This window comes from Dasypus novemcinctus, chromosome 19, assembly GCF_030445035.2.
Source record: "Dasypus novemcinctus isolate mDasNov1 chromosome 19, mDasNov1.1.hap2, whole genome shotgun sequence".
Lineage (NCBI taxonomy): Eukaryota > Metazoa > Chordata > Mammalia > Cingulata > Dasypodidae > Dasypus > Dasypus novemcinctus.
The window spans coordinates 79,101,880-79,120,111 of record NC_080691.1 but is presented as its reverse complement, the minus strand read 5'-3'; the positions used below and the strand labels follow the sequence as shown (position 1 = coordinate 79,120,111).

Genomic DNA, 18,232 nt, shown 5'->3' with positions numbered 1-18,232 from the left:
TCCAATCACGTGATTATCAATACAAATCTATCTATGAAATGCCCTCATAGTAACATTCAGAATAGTGCTTCCTTGACCAATCAATTGGATACCATAACCTAGCCAAGGTAACTCATGGAATTAACCATCACCCATGCCTGTTGGCAAGAGGTGGTCTGTTCCTTACCATGTTGGCCTCACTATAGGGCTGTTTGAGTGCTTCAAAATATGGCAGCTGCCTTCTCCTATGGTGAAAGTTTCTAGAAAGAGACAGGAAGGAAGAAGCCACAATGCCTGGCATGATCTAGTCTTGGATGACATATAATGTCACATCCAACTTTTTCTGTTCATTAGTGGCAAGTCATTCAATCCAATCTATACCCAAAGGGAGAGGTTTTAACTCCATGTGTTTATTCTTCGTATTTAGTTCATGTTAGTGAGACTATCCAGTATTTGTCCTTGTGTGTCTGACTTATTTCACTTAGCACATGTTCTCAAGGTTCATGCGTGTTATCATACGTCCCACTTTCATTTCCTCTTACTGCAGCATAGTATTGCATTGTATGTATATACTGCATTTTGTTTATTCATTCATCAGGTGACGGACACTTGTGTTGCTTCCATCCTTTGGCAGTTGTGAATGACTCCGCTTTGAACATTGGTGTGATAATGACTGTTCACATTACTGCTTTCAGTTCTTCTGGGTATATTCTTAGCAGAGGAATTGCTGGATCACAACACCATTCTATATTTAGCTTCCTGAGCAACCCTCAAATTATCTTCCAAAGAGGCTGCATCATTTTGCATTTCTACCAACAGTGAAGGAATGTTCCTATTTCTCCACATCCTAACACTTGTTTTCTTTTTTATTAAAAAATAATGATCATTCTATGAGGTGTGAGATGATATCCCATTGGAGTTTTGATTTGGACTTTCCTTTTAGCAAATAACTTAAAAAATATTATTTATTTTGTTTTTGAAGACTGTACTTTTTTTGTTTTGCCTTCTTTTTATTGTCTTTTTAAAGTAAGATACATAGGTCACACCAAATGTTACATTAAAAAATGCAAGAGGTTCCCATATACCCACTCCTTACCTCACGCCCACTCCTCTCACATCAACAACCTCTTTCATCAATGTGGCATATTCATTGCATTGCATTTGATGAATATATTTGGCACACTGTTACACAGCATGGATTATAGTTGATGTTGTAGTTTACACTCTCTCACGGTCCATTCAGTGGGCTATGGCAGGATATATAATGTCCTGCATCTGTCCCTGCAATATCATTCAGGACAACTCCAAGTTCCAAAAATGCCCCCATATCACACTTCCTTTTCCCTCCACCTGTCCTCAGCAACTCCCGTGGCCACTGTCTCCACCTCAGTGATACAATTTTGAAGGGCTGTTGATGTATGAATATCCCAGCTCCCTGGATCTTCAGGATAACTTTGAGGAGCATGCTCTTTGCTGACCCCCCGAGGTTCGCAGTGAGATGAACCTCCAGTAACTTGCTTGAGAACACAACTATTGCAGGCAAGTTCTCTTCTCTATGTCATTTCTCCCCTTTGCAGTTGGTGTTTACGGGGGTCACCTCCCTGATAAACTACCTGTTCTCAAATCTTTGCCTCAGTGCCTGCATCTGGGGGACATTAACTAAGACACTACTGGACTCTCACATTTATGCAATTATAGGTGTGTGTGTGTGTTTGGTTTTGGGAGACATTGGTAATGGCTTGGGAATGTTGCTGTGAGTAGGAGTTAGATATAGCTGACAGGTCAAGGAAATTGAAAAGGATACAGCTCTAGACCCTTCTGTCGAAGGGTCCTGTGTTCAAATCTCAGTTCTTTAAATTTGAGTGGTCTTGGACAAGCTGCATCACCTGTCCCAGCCTCAGTTTTCTCTTTTGTAAAATGGATGGGGGAAAAATCCCTACCTCATGGGGTTGATGCAATGATTAGATAAAATTTTGTCAACAATGTGCTTAGCACAGTGTCCAGTGTGAGGTGGTTATTTTTATGGGGAAGACTAGGAAGGGGTACTTGAGTTCATCATCATAGTGGGGAGGATGGAGGGAGGGAGAAGAGGAAAGAAGAGAAGAGAAGAGAGAGTAGAAATGGAATCCTGTTTACTGGGCTCAATGAAAGAAGGTGATGATGGGGAAAGAAAAAGAGTGGGACACATACTCATACACACACACAAACCCCACACAGTGAGCAATTTCTTCTCATATTTGAGAAGGGCAAAAATCAGAGGCTTGCCACACTGTCCTTATCATTCAGTGGTGGCAACTCAGCAAAAAAAAAAAAGGCTATGATGTTCTGACAATATTGAGCAACTCTGGCTCCACCCCCCCTCCCCCTCCCTTCACATACACGCTGTTACTGAAAACGGGGGGAAAGAAGAAAAGGTTCCCGTCTTCGAAACTCAGAACCTCAGCAGGATGTGGGGCTTCTGCCTGATCCTTCTCTGTGGTGAGTATGAGCCTGAGTAGAGGGCTGGAGTTGGCCTGAGCTGGAAATAGGCTACAGGGAGAAGTGGGGGCCTTGGAGTGCCTAGTCAAGGGATCACGATTCTAGGATGGACAATGAAAACAGCTTCACCAGGGACTTTTGACAAAAATCACTCAGCAAAGGGAATTTCAGCTGTTGGGGCAGATTTTCTTTATAGTCATTCATTTGACATATATTTCGGGGGCTCCAACTGTGTGACAGGCATGGTACCAGGACCTGGGGATATAGCAGTGACAAACTTCTCACTCTCATGGGGCTGATATCCTGGGGCGGGGGGGAAGATAGAAAAGAAGCCACTGTAAATATTAATAATTACAATCATTTAGCACTGTTATAGGATCTTTAAATCTTCACAAAATTTATATGATATTGGGTCACTATTATACCCATTTTACAGAGGAGAAACCTGAGGCACAAACAGATTAAAGAAATTGCCCAAGGAAATTTAGCCGGTAAGGAGTAGAGCCAGGGTTTAAAACCAGGCAATCTGGCTCCAGAGTGCATACAGTCTAATGCTATTGACTCTGAAATAATAACCAGACAAATTTCAGGAAGGGATAGTGCTGTGAAAGCAATGATCACAGAATGATTGTAGAAGAGGGGCACTAGGTAATTCTTTTCTGAGGTAACTTGAACAATAAGATAGAACCTTCATCTGTTCTTTTATTTCTCTTTCTTCAGGTGTCAGTTTGTCCTCATCTTGTTTATCTTTTTTTAAAAAGATTTATTTTATTTATTTCTCTCCCCTTCCCCCACCCCCCTTGTCTGCTCTCTGTCCATTCGCTGTATGTTCTTCTGGATCCGTTTGCATTCTTGGTGGTACTGGGAAACTACTTCCCTTTTTTGTTGCGTCATCTTGCTGCATCAGCCCTTTGTGTGTGTGGCGCCATGCTGGGTGGGCTGTGCTTTTTTCACGTGGCTTGTCTCTCCTTGTGGGGTGCACTCCTTGTGTGTGGGGCTCCCCTATGCAGGGGTGCCCCTGCATGTCATGGCACGCCTTGCGTGCGGCAGCACTGCATATGGGCCAGCTTACCACATGGGTCAGGAGGCCCTGGGTATTGTACCCTAGACCCTCCATATGGTAGATGGATGCTCTATCAGTTGAGCCGTGTCCGTTTTCCTTGTTCATCTTTGATGTTGCTGGTTTTCTTTTTATGTCTTGCATGTCTTGGTTGTCTGTTCAAACTTAAGAACGGGGGACTTTTCTATTGCACAGTGCTGTTGTACAGTGGGTCGGTTTCCCCTAATTTGAAGAGAAGGAAATTGAGTCACAAAGGGATTAAATAACTTACCCAAGGCCAAGAGCCAGTAATTGGTGAAGCCAGATTTTAAACCCAAGCATTTTGACTCCAGGGTCTGTATGCTTAAGTGTAATTTAACACCAACTGAGAAATAACAAACTAAGCTTCAAGGCAACAAAAGTGTTTATTCGGGATATTAGAATTGAAATTTTGGGCAGCAATGCAATTGTATTCCATCTTGGCACTTCCAGGCAAGGGTTTATAATGAAAAATAATAAGATTAGATAAATTGCTTGTGATTGGTGGATATTTGGGGTAATCCAACTGTCTTTCAGCTCAGATAATTTACTGAGTTCTTTCTTTCTTTCTTTCTTTTCTTAATTTTTGATCTTGTGGTTTGTTTATGGTGTCTGGATGTCCTTATGGTTTGAGAACATTGTTGCTTGAGGCTTTGTAAATTTTGGTGGTTTGCGGTATCTGGCTGAGATTCACTAAGAGAAACCTCCAGCATGATCTCCCAACTCCATTTTAAATCTCTTAACCATAGTAACTCTATTATATTTCTTTGTACAACTCTGTGTCTCTAAAATAATTAATGTAAGAGTATTTCCACTAGGGATAACGAATGGGAATGCTCTGAGTCTGTATCTGTGGAACTTGCTGATTGTCAGGCGTCATTGGAAGGAGCACATGAGGAGATGAATTTTAGGCTTGTGGACCCTAATTGTAGGAACACAAAATTGTTACATTGAGATGTCAGCACTGGAATTAACCATTATCAGTCTTTATTCTCCTTGAAGCCTTGAAGTTGACCAGCAAAGAGTTGTGATAATGATGGTGGTGGCGGTGATGATGATAATGATGATGTAACGACGAGGGAGGAGAACTAAATGCCGAGGGTCTGTACTGCTTTATAGACATTCTTTTAGTAATGTCTTGCCTCTGATGAAATTTTAATACCAGAGACGTATCTATATCTGTCTAGATATTATATATGTGTATCTATGTTTTATATATAAAAGGGTAAGATTTTTCCACCTGCTTTAGCTTGCTAGGCTGCTGAAATGCAGATACCATGAAATGAGTCAGTTTTTAACAATGGGGATTTATTAATTTACAAGCTTACAGTTTTGAGGCTGAGAAAACGGTGTAAATCCGGCATCATTAGGCGATGCTTTTCACTGAAGCTGGCCGCTGGTGATCCTGGACTGCTCTGTCACAGGCAAGGCGCTTGGCAGCACCTGCTGGTCTCTCCCTGCTCTTCTGGGTTTGCTGTTTTCAGCTTCTTGCTTCTGTGGCTTCTCTCTCCTCCCTTTCTGAATTACAGTCTCTTATAAAGGACTCCAGTAAGAGGACTGAGACCTGCCCTGGACGATGTCTTAACTGAAATAACACAGTCAAAAGGCTTTTCTTACAACAGGTTTACACCCACAGGAATGGATTAGCTTTAAGGACATGCTTTTCTGGGGTCCATCCAGCTTCCAACCATCATACCATCTTTCCTCAAGAACCAAATTTTGCCCCCTTAGGGGAGATATTGCCTCTGTTGAAAATGCATGCTTTAATGTATATTTTTTGAAAACCAACTAGAAGTATTTTTATAATTGAAAGAAAATGAAGATAAAATAAGCCAAAAAAAAAAAAAAAGTACAGAAAAGAAAGAATGGTTGCTTTGAGGATTATATGAAATAATGTGTTTGCCCCTCCATTGGATTTTTCAACTGAGCTCATCAAATCTATTTCTCTGATGTCAGGCCAGGGATAATTTTTCAAGTTGAGCCCCATGAGCCTTTTAGTATTCTTCTCTTTTCTCTCTTCACAGGGTATTGTGGTGTGCACAGCCAGCTTGTGGTACCTATACTGGAGTCCACAACAGCAGGTAAGTTGGCTGAAGAGAATTCATATGATGGATGAGGTGGAAGAATGTTTTCTAGGAAGAAGAACTCTTCTGCCTCAGGAGGTTGAGCCACAGTTAGATGCTGACTGGGAGCTAGTTGGTGGAAGAGCAAAGATTAACTTCCAGGTCTCCTGATTCTCCCTTTTGCCTTGGACTTGCTGTGTGACCTTGGAAAATTCACATAGCCTCTCTGATCTTCAGTTACCTCAACTGGGAAATACAAATAACAATGATTACTATCTTACAGGGAAGGCTGTAAGGTAATTTTGGAAGATACCCGGGATATGGTAGGACTTAATAAATTGTAGTGTAGTGGTAATGGGGATGGAATGTACTCAAACTACAACCCAGACATGGGAAAAGGTGGCTTTATTTTTCATGCATATAATCTTCCACATAAGCTGTTCTGGTAGAGGAGGAAATACATGGCTAGTTTTTTTTATTTTTTTATTTTTATTATTAATTTTAATTTTATTTTATTTATTCATTTTTAAGAAAATATTACATTCAAAAAATATGAGGTCCCTGTTTACCCCCACCGCCCCCACCCCACCACTCCCCCCATAGTAACACTCTCCCCCATCATCATGACACATCCACTGCATCTGGTGAGTACATCTCTGGGCATCGCTGCACCCCATGGCCAGTGGTCCACACCATAGCCCACACTCTCTCTCGTTCCACCCAGTGGGCCATGGGAGGACATACAATGTCCGGCAATTGTCCCTGCAGCACCACCCAGGACAACTCCAAGTCCAGAAAATGCCTCCACATCTCATCTCTTCCTCCAATTTCCCACACCCAGCAGCCACCATGGCCACTTTTTCCACACCAATGCCACATTTTCTCGATTATTAACCACAATAGTTCATGAATAGAATATCATTAAGTCCACTCTAATCCTTACTGTATTCCTCCTTCCCGTGGACCTTGACTTGGTTGTGTCCATTCCACATCTATGTCAAGAGGGGGTTTAGATTCCACATGGATACTGGATGCAATCCTCCTGCTTTCAGTTGTGGGTACTCTAGGCTCCATGGTGCGGTGGTTGACATTCTTCAACTCCATGTTAGCTGAGTGGGGTAAGTCCAATAAATCAGAGTGTAGGAGCTGAAGTCTGTTGAGGCTCAGGGCCTGGCTATCATATTGTCAGTCCAGAGATTCAGATCCCCTAGATATATCTTAAGCCCCAGCACCAACTACAATTCCAGTAAAGTAGCATGAAAGGCCTGTGGAAAGAGATCACATCTGAGTCCAGCTCCATCATGCAGAAACACCAGCTCCAAAGAAGGGCCAACTGACATGGCAGTGAACCCCATCTGCCATGACCATAGAACCTGTGGGTCTCTTTAGCCCTCAAAAGAACCAATACCTGGGGTTGTATCTACTTTATCTGTCTCTGAGACTCTGCTCGGGTGTGCATAAGGGCAATCTTTCTGACAACCTGCAGACTCTTTTTTAGAGACTCATAGCCATATAAACTCATTTGTCCTTTCCATTTCCCCCTTACTTTAGGTCAAACAGCATTTTTAACTCCTGTGATTGTATGTAGACAGGGATGTTCTGCTGGTCCACGTTGAGCCTTTAATTCAAGGTCATTTTCTAGTTAGGTCATCAGTTGGTACTTGGTAGTGATCCCTCAGTGCCAGGGAGGCTCATCCCTGGGTGTCATGTCCCATGCTGGGAGGAAGGTATTGCATTTACATGCTGAGTTTGGCTTTGAGACTGGCTTCATTTGAGTAACACGAAGGCTGTCAGGAGGGAACTCCTAGGCACAGTGCTGCTCTAGGCCTTGTTCTTATTTCAGGTGTATAGGCTCACAAGCATAGTCATTAGTATCAGGGGCTCACTGTTGGACCCTCATTCCTTCCTGGTCCTTGCAGGCTAGTTTTAGCTCTGTCTCCTCATTTAAGCATTCTTACTGGGCAACTCAGTCTATATTGTATGAAGAGTTAATCTTACAAATACTCTCACACTTCTCTTACTCTTACCAAGATGGCATCTGGGTGTTTGGAATAGGTAGAGTTATGGGGTCTTGGAGCCTTGAGGTGGGGAGCAGCTGGGCCCTCAGTGGCTCTCTTGTCCTTCCTTTCCAGGGGTTTCTGAGGTGACCCACTTCCACCTAGGCTTAGCCCTGAGGTAAAGTGCCAGGGAGGGAGAATCTCAATGAGTCTCCTCACCTCCACTCCCTCTCCATTAGCCTTCCTTTGTGATAAAGATTTCCTCTATATTATACTCTTTGTCCTCTCTATGTTCCACTCCTCTAAGTCTGGGCTCTTGAAATGGTAAATGAAATGGGTATAAATGCTTTAAAACATCTCTTTCTCTTTTACAAGACTTTGCTTCCAAGACCATTGTCTTCTCAGGAACTCAAAAATCCAATCTGATATTTAAAAGCTGGATACCACTGCTTTGCTTTCATTGTGTGTCTGTTGTTAAAATAGTTCTTGTATCTTCCTGAGGGGGATGAGATCCTTTGGCAGAATGAAGTTGGGATTTGCATCGTTGGTAGAAAAGACAGAATCACATCAATCTATTTCCAAAAGGATCATCCCTGATAAAATAGTTATTTTTATTCACAAAACACCAGAAATGGATTGGCTTTTTTAAAGGGGATATGTTTTTTGGGGTAAAAGTTTACAATTCCAATGCCATGAAAGATCCAACTCAAGGCACAATAAGAGGCGTTTTCTCACCAAAATCTGCTGCCATGTGGTGAAGCAAGATGGCAGATGATGTCTGCCTGGTCTCTGCCTTCCCCTCTCATCTGTCTCCTAGAGCTCAGCTGTGGGCAACCAGGCATAGGGCTTGTCTCTTACCGAACCTCCTTTCTCAGGTTTGGCTACTCTACTTTTTTCCTGAGTTCCGCTGCAAGCTCTCAGGGTTCAGCTCGCCCTGGTCCTCAGCTCCCTGAGCCTCTCCTTTCTCTAACATGGCAGGATCAGATATGGTGGAGCCCCATTTTCCTGCATGTCTCTGTTCATATCAGACCCAGCAGGAAGGCAGAGGCTTACCCTGAATCATGCCTCACTGAGATAGTCCAGTGGGAAGGTCTCATACCCACAGGAATGGTCCAGCCCACAATCTATTTCTCTTCGGGATTCATAAAATAATTTCAGACTGCCACACTTGATAAACAGTTACCATTTTTAGTGAGCCCAGGAAGCCCTTGGAGGGTGAGGAATTCAAAGGGCTTAACATGTGAGAATAATTTGGCACTATCAGGATTGAAAATGCACAAAAGTGAAAGTTCACTGAACTTTATATGTATGATATGTGCACTTTTCTGTGTATATATGCATATTTACATACCTTAATAAAATGTTATAGAAATACACATACACATTGACATCACAATTCCACATTCAGAAATATATCCCAAAGAGATATATATAGAACGCACACAAATAACTTGCTATACACCCAAAGATGCACATTTTAACACTTTACTGGCAAAAACTTGGAATAAACTAAAAGTCCATCACTGGGATATTGGTCAGATGAATTGTTGTATTTGCTAGAGTAATCCTAGCTGCTGTAACAAATAAACCCCACACTGTCAGTGTCCATTTTATTTTCCTAGGGCTACGATAGCAAAATACCACAACTAGGTGGCTTAAAACAACACTTTTCTTGTCCCACAGTTCTGAAGGTTAGAAGTCTGAATTCCTGTAGAGGATAATCCTTCTTGGCTTCTAGCATCTGGTGTTTGCTGACAGTCCTTGGCATTTGTTGCCTTGTAGAAACATCACTCCAATCTCTACCTACTCCATCTTCACATGATATTCTCCCTACTGTCTGTCTGTGTTCAAGTCTCCCTTCCTATAACAACACCAATCATACTGGATTATTAGGCCCACTCTAGCTCAGTTTGGCCTCATTTCAACTAATCACATCTTCAAAGACCCTATTTCCAAATAAGGTTACAGTTATAAAAATGGGGGTTAAGAATTGAACATACCATTTTGGGGGACACAATTCAACCCATAAAGGTGGCTAAATGTGGTAGCAGGTGTAGATCAGTGGTTGAGTGCCTGCTTTCCATGATGAAGTTCTGGGTTCAATTCCCAGTATCACCTAAAAAAAATTAAAAATAAATTTAAAAAGTGGCTCAGTGAAAAGAAGTTTAGTTCTCATTCATTTATGGGGTCCAAAGCAGATGTTTCTGACCACTGGGTGTCTTTCCTCCATGTAGTAACTCAGGGACCCAGGATCGTTCTGCCTTGTGGCTCAGATGTGCTACAGCCTCAGAGTCTTCTGCAGACAGTGGACAAGACATACCTGCTTTATAAAAACCCAGGCCTGGCACTAACACATATCTTGCCACCCAAAATCAATAGCCATATCTGGATGCAAGGGGGCTGAGAAAAGAAGTACTTGGTAGGACAGTTGCCTCCTAGTGACAATTCTGCATTAAGGAAAGGAATGGATATCAACTTTTTGATTGTTCTTTTTAACCATCTCTGGCACAATTGTAGTCCATGGATACAATGGAATACTATGCAACTGTTAAAAAGCATGAGTTAAGTCTATATATACTGGCTTGGAAAGATGTCCATGACACATTCTTAACTTTACATTATAGGACTATTTTTTTCTTTGTTTCTTTATTAGAGAAATGCAGCTTTACAGAACAATGTATAAAATATTTAAACATTCAAAAGTAAAGAAAATAGTGTAATAAAACCCCAGGTACCTATTACCCTGCTTCAACACTTGACAAGTTTTGCTGCTCTTGTTTTGCAAAATAAGTAAAAAAAGCAAATAGGAGGGCAGTCCAATAGAATTTTCTACAATGATGAGAATATTCCACATCTGAGCTATCCAATTACATAGCCACTAGTCACACGTGGCTGTTGAAAAGTTGGATTATGGCTAGTATGACTGAGGAAGTGAATGCTTAATTTTTAAAAAATTTATTATATTTAAGTGTAAATAGCCATATATGCCTAGTGACTACCATATTGGACAGTACAGAAGAAAGTACATATTGCATGATCCCATTTATGTTAAGAAAATTACATGAACTTGTAAATCCTTATTTGTAATCATATATTTACCTGATTGTGTTTTAGATTAGAATCTAGCCTTGAGATATTCTAAGCTTTTGACAGTGGTTACCTCTGGGTATTAGGATGAGGTGGGGAGAATTCACTTTTAACTATCTAGATGTCTGCATTGTTTGAATCTTTTTACAATAAGCAATGATAACTTTGTAAAAAAAAGATGAAAACAAACAAGACAAAAATGCACAAAAATCAGTATTCTTAAGTGTTTTACATCAGTTTCCCTAGAAGCACTGTATGAGATGGGGATTCTAATGTGAATAATTTATTGAGGGAGGCCTTTCAGGAGATACATGTAGGGGAGAGAGGGTAGCAGAGCAGGGCAGGGGGAGAAACTAGTTTCCTAAATGTGGTTTCAGGAGAAGTTCAGGCTCAGCCTGATCCCACTGGGGAGCTCTGGAGTGGGAGTTGCAATGCAGAAATCAACCAGTTCAGAGGCAAGGGGTAAGCTGGGCGGGTATATTCCCTTATGGCTCAGTCATTGCTCCCAGACACCCAAAGCAGCTGGAGAATGGGTACGCTGGTTTAGGAAAGTGGATTGGTGTGTGTGTGTGCGTGTGTGTGTGTGTGTGTATGTGAAGAGCACCTGGTAGCCTGCCTCTTCCTTTACAGGGTGTGAGATCTCATGAGCCAAAGTAGATAAGTCTCCAGGAGGAGATAGGCCAGGTCCACACGGGTCAAGGAGGCCCGGGATTTGAACTGCCGACCTCCCATGTGGTAGGCAGACGTCCTATCCATTGGGCCAAGTCTGCTTCCCTCTCTTATAGATAGGAAGTGGCAGTCGAAATGTTCGACTGTCTCCGGTAAGACCCTCCCCAGGGCTCAAGCTCTTCATTTTCTCGTTTGATTCCTGGGCGTCTGAGAATCCTCTGACTGGATCTCCTAATGCAGGGGTTCTTAACCTTTTTTGTTCCATGGACTCCTTTGCCTGTCAGGTGAAAACCATGGATCCCTTCTCAGAATGTAGATGCAGATCGTTATTTTATTTTTTAGTTTCTCTATTTTTTAAAATTTATTTTTAATTGTCTTTTTATAAAAAAGATACATAGATCACAAAACATGTTATGTTAAAAAATATAAGAGGTTTCCATATGCCCCACACCCTACCACACCCACTCCTCCCACATCAACAACCTCTTTCATCATTGTGGCACATTCATTGCATTTGGTGAATACATTTTGGAGCACTGGTGCGTAATGCATGGATTACAGTTTACATTGTTTTATGACATTCAACATCGGCATGTCTTTAAATTAAATTTTAAGATTATTCAAAATTAGGTTTTACAACTTTCCCGTCATTTGCACACCTGAAAATCTAACACTGCCCAACATCTGTTCAAACTGTCATTTTCTGCAAGCATATAGAAATTAGTTTTCCCCCGCCATCATAAAACCATCTCCTCCATCCTTACCAACCTTTTTGCAGGCAGTTATCTACGGCACTCATAACACGTTACATTAAAATAAAAAAGTCATACTAAGTTCACACTATACTGTGCATTATTTAATAAATACATCACCCTTGCACCAACAAGTCCCCCAAGAATAATGTTGTTTTGCATTTTCAATTCAAACTCATGGACCCCCTGAAATCTCTGGTTAAGAACCCCTGTCCTAATGGGATTGTTGTGAGGATCCTACTCCGGTGGAGTTGTTGAGCGTGTGGGATTTTGTGTCCCACTTCTTCCTGGGTTCGAATCTTCCTTCTGGTACTCAGTACCACGGTGGCTGCAGGTATTGAGTAACTTTCCCAGGACCTCAGTTTCCAAAGCTAAAAATGAAGGCAAGAAGAGTTCCAACCCAATACAGGGTTTCAGCAAGGATTAAATGAGATATGAAACAGGCAGTGCTTTGAGTGGAGACCGGAGCATAGCGTCCAACGGTGTTAGCTATTATTATTATTTTTCTGGGGAGGAGAAACATGATCTGCTCTTACTGGCTGAGCCGCAGCTGAGTGGAGGCTGACAGCCAGTGAGGGACAAGGGCAATGACCAGGATTTCTAGATCGCCTCCCAGCATTCGACCCTTCTGCTCTGCCACTCGCGCCTCTGACCCTGGCAAGACCCAGGGCAAGAGACACAAGCTCTTCGGGCGTCCAGTTTCCACATCTGCAACATGAAGCCGTAACGTTTACCTGGAGGTGGGGCGACTTGCTGTCCTGCTTTGAGCAAGACTGGGAGGTTTTGCCAAGACGGGGAACTTTCGGTTCTAAAAGCAGAAGAGTCTTGGGTAATCTAGGAGCTCGCCCTACCTTGTAGGTTATCTGTGGGGACTGCAGAAAATGCGTCGAAGGAGACGGGTGCATGGGAGTTGCCTACGTAATGGAATCTTGCTATGGTTTGAAAAAAGTCACTTGCCTCTCTCAGTCTCATTTTCTGTTCAGGTTACATTGAGTGACCTTGCCCTAACTGTTTGGCTTAGGATCGAGGATTATGTGAATTCGTCTTAGAGTGGCCTGGGTCTTGGTCCCCCAGCTCCTGCCCTCGCTCCCCACAAACCGTCCTCCCCTCCGCGGCCAGAGGGCGCCTGTGAGCACCCGAGTCAGGTCCCGTCCCTCCTCCCTCCACAGCCCTCCACGGCTCTCACCGCACTAGGGATAAAGGCTCAAGTTCTCCCCTCAGCCCACTAGGCCCTGCACGATCTGTCTTGTCTCTCCTGACCCTCCCCTACTCCTGCTGCCCGCCTCACTCCCTCCTCTCCAGCTACCTGGACTTTCTCAATTCCTCCAACTCGCCAGGCAGAGTCCTGCCTCAGGGCCTTTGCACTGGCCGTGCCTGGAATGCTCTTCCCCTCCATTTGCACATGGCTCCTTGCCTTTTTTTTTTTTTTTTTAAATAGGTTTCTGCCCTTCTCCAAGAAGCCTTCTCAAAATAGAGGTATTTTAACACGGTGTCTTCTCCGCACTAACCTCCAGATTATCAACTCAGCTAGGGTAGAGACTTTTGTCTGCTTTGAACCCCAGTGCCTGGCACACAGTAGGTGCTCAATAAGTGTTCATTGAATGAATGACTGACCATTTTGAGCATGGATGACTTGGAATATTCATGTGACTTGAAATTTGGACTGAATGTCAGTTGACCTGATTTATTTCATTCTTTATATGTATGAGAGAAAAAATGTAGAGTATCTCACTTACTTCAATGGCTCAATAATCACCCCCAATCCGTTAAGTCCCCCCCTTAGTGCCAGACATTGTTCTGAGCTCTTTATTTATTTATTTATTTTAAAAGATTTTATTTTATCCCTCCTCCTCCCCTCCCCAATTGTCTGTTCTCTTGTGTCCATTCGCTGTGTGTTCTTTTGTGTCCGCTTCCATTCTCGGTGGCACCGGGAATCTCTGTCTCTTTTTTGTTGTGTCATCTCCTGTGGTGCCACTCCAGTGTGCGCTGCACTTTTTTTGCATGGGGAGGCTTTCTTTGTGGGGCACACTCCTTGCATGTGGAGGTGTCCATGGGGGACACCCCTGAGTGGCATGGCACTCCCTGCATGCACAGCACTATGCCTGGGCCAGCTCACCACATGGGCCAGGGGGCCCTGGGTTTGAACCCTGGACCTCCTATATGGTAGACAGATGCCCTATCAGTTGAGCCAAATCTGTTTTCCTGTTCTGAGCTCTTTAATTGCATCTCAGCAACCCTGCAGAGAGGGTACTATTACTGCCCTTATTTTTAAATTTTTACTGGGTTTATAAAAGTGTAACATCTTTTTGAAGGTGATCTTTGCTTTTTATTTTTTTCTTCTTTATTTTCTTTTAAATGTTACATTAAAAAAATATGAGATCCCCAAATCCCCCCATCTCCCCCTCCCACTCCTCCCACATCAGCAACCTCTTCCATCATTGTGACACATTTACTGCACCTCATTTTATAGAAGAGAAAAGTGACTCAGAAAGAGGAAGTGATATGTTCAAGGTTACACAGCTAGCAAGTGCCCAAACCCTGTACTTTCAGTACTTTCAAATGCATAGTGTTCATCTATGAGATATTGAATAAATAATAGAAGGCAGTTGGCTGGATGCTGGGATGTTTTGGATCTTGGAGACCTGGTTCCTTTTATACTCAGCTTCAGTGTCATAGCCTGTTTTAGTTTCCTAAAGCTGCTCAAAGCAGATATCATAAAATGCATTGGCTTTTATAATAACAATGGAAATTTACTTGCTTACAAGCTTACAGTTTTGAGCCGAGAAAAATGTCCAAATCAAGCCATCTTCAAGGTGATGCTTTCTTCCTGAAGACCAGCTGCCGGTGATCCTGGACTCCTCTGCCACATGGCAAGGCTCATGGCAGCATCTCCTGGTTTCTCCCCTCTTTTCCAGGTTTTGTTGCTTTCAGCTTCTTGCTTCCATGGCTTTCTCTCTCTTCGTCTGGATTTCATTCTCTTACAAAGGACTCCAGTAAGAGGTTTAAGACCCAGCTGCATGAACTAAGATCTTATTCACCAGAAATCCTACTTACAATGGGATTTTATATTATTTGTAATAGGGTCCAAACCCACAGGAATGGATTAGCTTTAAGAAGACACTTTTCTGGGGGTACATACAGCTTCAACCCATCACACAATTTTCTCCACACATGCTCAATATAATGTGTGTGTATACTCTTGTGCTTTGGTTGTAGGAATGATTGATTTATTAATTCAAAAATGTTTCTTTGGGCACCTTATATGCACCAGGGAAAAACACTAGACCCCACATGGCTGATGGATGTGATTCTTCTCCCCGCAGTTGCAGACACTCTCTGTTCCCTGTTGTGGTGGTTGACCATCCTCACCTCCCTGTCAGCTGAGAGTAGGAGCTGCAACTCTGCTGAGGCTCAGGGTCCAGCTGGCACATGGATAGTCCAGAGATTCAAGTCTCCTGAGTATACACCAACCCCAGCGCCAACCACAGGGTCAGTAAAAGTGACAGAAGAGACATGTGTAGAAAGGTCACGTCTGAGTCCAACGCCATCACAATCAGGAGGAAAAACACTACAGATAGGATTTTATGTAAGGCTCGCCTTTTCCCTGCCCTTATGAAGATGGCATTCTAATGTAAGAGGAAAAAATAAGGGAAAAAATCCTCCAGCCACAGATCTCCAATTTCTTTGGGGTGCTTAAGGAAACATTATGGCATTCTGTGGGAGTGGGCAATAAAAAGAGATTGAGTCTAAACCTGGCTAGGAACTGGAAAACATTCTTGAGGAAGTGACGCTTCAGTTGACACGTAAGGATGCCTTGACATTAGCCAGGCAAAGGAGTGCGGGTGGGAGAAGCATGCCCAGTCGCTGGCGCAGGAGGTGCAGAGGCCCTGGGGCCGAAAGGAATTTGAGGAGCTGAGAAAAGGTGGCTGATGGGTGAGTGTGGGAGATGTGCCAGAAAGGTTGGCAGAGGCCAGGGCACAAAGGGCTGGCTCGTTTTTCTGGTTTTGGGTGAATTTGAGTTATGAGCAATAGAACTAGAGGAGGAGGGTGATGGGAAGCTCGCGATGGAGAGACCACAAGCGGTCATTAGCCGGAAGCCTGCAAAGAGAAATGTTGCCTCTACAGATGAAAGAGGAACCTGGAAATGAGAAGAGAGATACAGTCTGAGCTGTTGTGAAAGAAAGGGGGATGGACACTGTGCTTGTAGGGGGAAAAGCCTGGATTACAAAACGAGAGTGAAAACTGATAACAAGGATCTCTTGCACTTTGGAGGCACTTTAGAAAGAACTTTCCCATGCTTTCCCATCCTACCAACCGCTTCTGCCAAAAATGTTGGCATTATCCTTGGATCCTCTTTTTCCTTCACACTTTGTATCCAAACCCACTGGCAAATTCTGAGACTGTTAATTTCAAAATAAAATCTACAGTCTCATTCTCTACACTGCTTTCACTTAGGTTATATTCCGCCTCTCATTCACTTGGGGAAATGCAGTCACCTCCTCCCCTGCTGTCCTGCTTCTTTCTCTCTCTAGTGTACTCTTCACCCAATGGCCAGAAAGATCCTGTTAACATCTAAGTCGTGCTGTCTTTCCTCTGCTCAAAACCATCCATGGCTTCCATCACTCTCTGATAAAAGACCAAAATCTTCAATGGTCTACCAGACTCTACGTGATCTGTCTGATTCACCTCCCTTCCCTCATCTCTTCCTGCTCTTTCCTCACCTACTCTGCTCCAACTGCGTGGGTTATTCATGAAATCACCAGGCATGGTCCTGCCCCAGGGCCTTTGCACCTGCCATTCCCCTCTTCCTGGAATGCTTTTCCCAAGATATCTTCATGGATCCCTCCTCACCTCCTTCAGATCTTTGCTTAAATGTCATCTTCTCAGCGAGGTTCTCCTGGCTGTACCTTCAGAAATTGTATTTTCTTCCGCTACCTTGCCCATGCCATGTTTAATGAAAGGTTCTGGGAATTAGGATGTGGGCATTTCGGGGGGGGGGACATTATTCTCCTTGTCACAAGAATTATATTACCCAGTGGGTCTTTCCTTTCACAACTAAGGGGCTGGCCCTGTATTCACAGAGGGCACAGTGTGGTGGAGGAGATGGCCACTGCAGGCTAATCACGCAAATAATCAATCAGTTACAATTGTGTTAAATGTCATAGGGGAGGCACATAAGGGGCTATGGGGGAGCCAGGGGAGGCTTCCTGGAGGCAGTGGCATTTAAGAAAGACCTGGAGAATGAAAAAGATCTGGACAGGTAAAGCAGAGGCAAGAGGGAACAGAATGTGCAAAGGCCCTGTGGTGGGAAAGGATAGAAAGGGAGATTGACATGAGATGGGACTTAAAGATGTGATTGGGCCTGGTGGTTGAGGGCTTTATGGGTTATATTAAGTCATTCTACTTGGGTTTTAATTCTAAGTGGAATAGGAAGCATTATATGAAGGAGTAGGTGATTGAATGTGCATTCGGAGGTGGCTGCTCTGCCAATAAGGGACTGCAGGGGAAAGCGGAGTGGGGAGTGCAGAATCCAGTGGAAGATCTTGACCAAATCATAGATATAGAGATGGGGAGAAGTGGGGTGATATTGAGGAGGGAGAATCACAGGGCTTGGGGACTTGGGGTCCAATCAGATGTGAGAGTGAGAGGTAAACAGGCAAACAGAGGTACAAAAAATGAAATCACCTGTTCAAGGGATGAATGATTTAGGATATAGTTTTGTTTTCATCTATCCTTTGGCCAATACTGTACTGTTTTTCAGTTTTTTATTGTGGTAACATATGTACAATTCATACCTTCCCATTTTAGCTATGTTTAGGTATAAAATTCAGTAGTATTAATTACGTTCACAATATAATCTTCCTATTACCAAAAATCCATTACCCGATTTTTTCATTACCTCCCACAGAAACTTTGCCTCCATTGCCATAACTCCCCATTCCCTCACCCCCTAGTATGTCTCTGTGAATTTGCTTATTTTAGGTATTTCATATAAGCAAGATCATACAATATTTGTCTTCTTGTGTTTGGCTTATTTCACTCAACATGATGTCTTCAAGTTTCATCCACACTGTCACATGGTATCAGGACTTAATTCTCTTTTATTTTTTTAAGATTTACTTTTTATTG

At 43.0% G+C, this 18,232-nt stretch overlaps 1 protein-coding gene across 1 annotated transcript in view; it reads left to right on the top strand.

Moving 5' to 3' along the window:
- The first annotated feature begins 2,324 nt into the window (after positions 1-2,324).
- Positions 2,325-18,232, top strand: part of LOC101417758 (adhesion G protein-coupled receptor E1) — a 105,154-nt gene continuing 89,246 nt past the window's right edge. The window contains exons 1-2 of the mRNA XM_004447627.4: positions 2,325-2,457; positions 5,560-5,616. Coding sequence (XP_004447684.1) covers positions 2,427-2,457; positions 5,560-5,616 — 88 coding nt within the window. The 5' untranslated portion in view covers positions 2,325-2,426. The remainder of the gene's footprint in view (positions 2,458-5,559; positions 5,617-18,232) is intronic.